This window comes from Parasteatoda tepidariorum, chromosome 10, assembly GCF_043381705.1.
Source record: "Parasteatoda tepidariorum isolate YZ-2023 chromosome 10, CAS_Ptep_4.0, whole genome shotgun sequence".
NCBI lineage: Eukaryota > Metazoa > Arthropoda > Arachnida > Araneae > Theridiidae > Parasteatoda > Parasteatoda tepidariorum.
Genome location: NC_092213.1, coordinates 19,276,687 through 19,279,387, shown reverse-complemented (window position 1 = coordinate 19,279,387; position 2,701 = coordinate 19,276,687). Strand labels below are relative to the sequence as shown.

The 2,701-nt window shown below is 32.2% G+C and overlaps 1 protein-coding gene across 1 annotated transcript; it reads right to left on the bottom strand.

Annotated features, from left to right (window-relative positions):
• Positions 1 to 331: 331 nt before the first annotated feature.
• Positions 332 to 1,743, bottom strand: LOC107450505 (probable glutamate receptor). Its single transcript, XM_016066320.2, has one exon. It carries the CDS (start codon positions 1,598 to 1,600, stop codon positions 377 to 379), a length of 1,224 nt encoding a protein of 407 aa, XP_015921806.1. The 5' UTR covers positions 1,601 to 1,743; the 3' UTR covers positions 332 to 376.
• Between the last annotated feature and the right edge of the window lie 958 nt (positions 1,744 to 2,701).

The following is a 2,701-nucleotide window of genomic DNA, read 5'->3' as shown; positions in this document are numbered from 1 at the left end:
ATAATATTTGATACACAATAATAAATCGATGCCAACAATAACTGTACGGCAGAGGTTAATAGATTAGGGATAAATAAATCTTGAAAATGTTCATTTCATATCTAAAAGCATTATAATAATATGCTCACAAAATTTCTTAAAATTAGACTGAACGATTACATTACAATAGCTGTTAAAATCAATTAAAACTTTTCAAAAATAATGTGGTTAATTTTATTCATACAAGTAGTTATAGCACAGAAATCGGGTCATGGTGGGGAAAAAAGTATTTAGTAGAACATCTGATTTCAAAGCCTATTATAATAATGTGCTTTGTGTAAAGGTGATAATGAAAGTTGTATAAGAAAAAAGTTATTTACATATCGTGTATTTCAATCTAAGGAGGTGCTGAGCACAGCCATCGACTGGAGGTGATTTCTAGTATCAAAACTAAAACAGCTGCTGCCCAGCCAGCACCAAGAACAATAAACACTCCATTTAAATCTGATAATCCTAAAGCTGATGCTGATGTGTTATCATAAAAATCATTCTTCAATTTTTTCTTTAAATCCAATTTAAAGAATGCATCGTACATGAATTTGTTATATAAACCACCATTTAAAATTCGGCGTAGAATTGTGTTGAAGCGCTCTTTGCAACAAAAATCTTTCCTGACTGCAACTCCGAACGGAAAATACCCAAAAGCGTCCTTGGAATAAAAGTAGGCTTGAGGGGATCCAAAAACTAATCGGAACAGATAAGGTGACCCAAGCATTGCTGTGTGTTTTGGAACACTTTGGTTGGTACTAGGTGTGTAGTACCATTTATTCTTTGTAATATATTCCCCTAATCCTTTAAGATAGGGTATATCACTTTTCAACAAATATTTTGCTTCCAGAGTGGGTAACGCTGCTCGACACTCCATTTCCCCCTCTTTGACTGCGGTGTAGAGATCCTTGAAATCTTTTATTTGTTTCATTTTGATGGGAGATGTCAAAACTGATAACAGGACTGAACTGTAACATAAAATTAGCACGTATGAATAAAGGAGCCAAATTCCAAGTGGCATCCGTCTGAGCATTGAACGAGGGTTGTATTTTATTCCTTGGCCGAAAGCAGATCCCCACAAATTGAGGAAAACGGAACACATAGATTCTTTTGGTGAAATCAAGGTTCGAAATAGAACTGTCACTAAAAGCAGAACGATAAAGAATAAAAACCATACGAGCCTACTGAAAGGATACGTGAATGCTGAAGTTTTGGGCAAAAATGAAGCATGACGCATCAAAAACGTTTTTTCGAGAGTTAGGTAAGGTATGCTGAAGTCCAGTACAGTTGACCTCTCTTCGGTGATACCCATTAAGGAGAATGCAATGTCAGCTTCATTCCTTGCGAGCATTCCAACCATTCCAGTCCAGTTTCCGTAGGTATCCTTGAAACCGTACGATAAGTCTGATGGAACAAAAATCTCATACTGAAAATTTAGTTTGTGTGACAATAGGTTTATTAATTCTGATTCAAAACCTGAGATAATGGTAGTATTGTTGATTCTTTTAATTTCTAAAACTTCGACGATTGGTAAAACTGAGATTCTGAGTTTAGAGGGAAAATATGCCTTCATTCTTTATAAAATTCGTGTAGAATTCTTCTTCTTGAAATGAGTGTGAAGGTCTTACGTTTGAATCTACAGCTTTTGTCATCAATTTTTAAGTTTGAATTCAGTTTAGGTTCTTCTAGTTATGTCAGTGGCAGGTTCTACTAGAAATGTCATTTGGCAAGAAAATTTCGCAGTTCTTTACAAAATGAATGAATTATTCGTGGAAATATTCTTTCACTTGGAATGGTGAAGATTTACGTTTGCATATAAAGTTTCGTATAAATTCTCAGGTTTAAAATTAGTTTTGATTTGTTTAGTATAGTCCGTTATTAAAAGCGTGCAGTGAATAGAGAGTCTGAGTTGACAAGTAAAATTCTCCATTCTTCTCAAAATGAATGAGTTTCTTTTTTTCCTTTTTATTTTTATGGAATTGTTAAATACAAAACAGTAAGGAAGACAAAGAATAGTATTAGAAGAAAAAGAATAGTATTGGAAAATACAAAATAGTATTGTTCGTTTAAGACTCTGTGCTAATTCATAACAGTTTTTATTTTTTATTTAAAATCTTTAACGAATGATAGTTCTACATAAAACAATCAATTGTAGACTTTTTTTAAAGACATTATATTATTCATTTAAAAAATAACAAGTGCAGAAAATTGAATGACAATCAAGATCCAATTTTTCTGCGTGTCAGGTGCTACGAATATTTATTATTCGTGAGTTGTTTTTCCGCCTGATTCTAAAAATAAAAGATAGTTTTTACACAAACATAATGACTTATTGCTTAGGCATGATGTTTACTCTTAATGATTTATACATCCATGTAAAGTATTCGTGAAATTGTTTAAATATACGTGCCATTAAATAACATTATGGGGGTAGTTCTTGATATTTTTGCGTTTTCTACCTTTTAATCGGTATTATTGCGTGTATTTACAGGAAAACAAAGTGCGTGATTATATAATGATAGATTAATCGTGCAATAAATAGCAAAAACAATACTGTTATGCTTCGAAAATCAAAGCTGAATATTATTAAAGAGATTAGGTATTGATTTTCAACTCACTTAAAACTATTTAACTAAGTAATCGTTTTTTTCCTACCTAAAACTAGGTATATGTT

Excerpts from the sequence above, each read along its gene's own strand:
- LOC107450505 (XM_016066320.2), bottom strand. The coding sequence starts at position 1,600 with ATGAAGGCATATTTTCCCTCTAAACTCAGAATCTCAGTTTTACCAATC.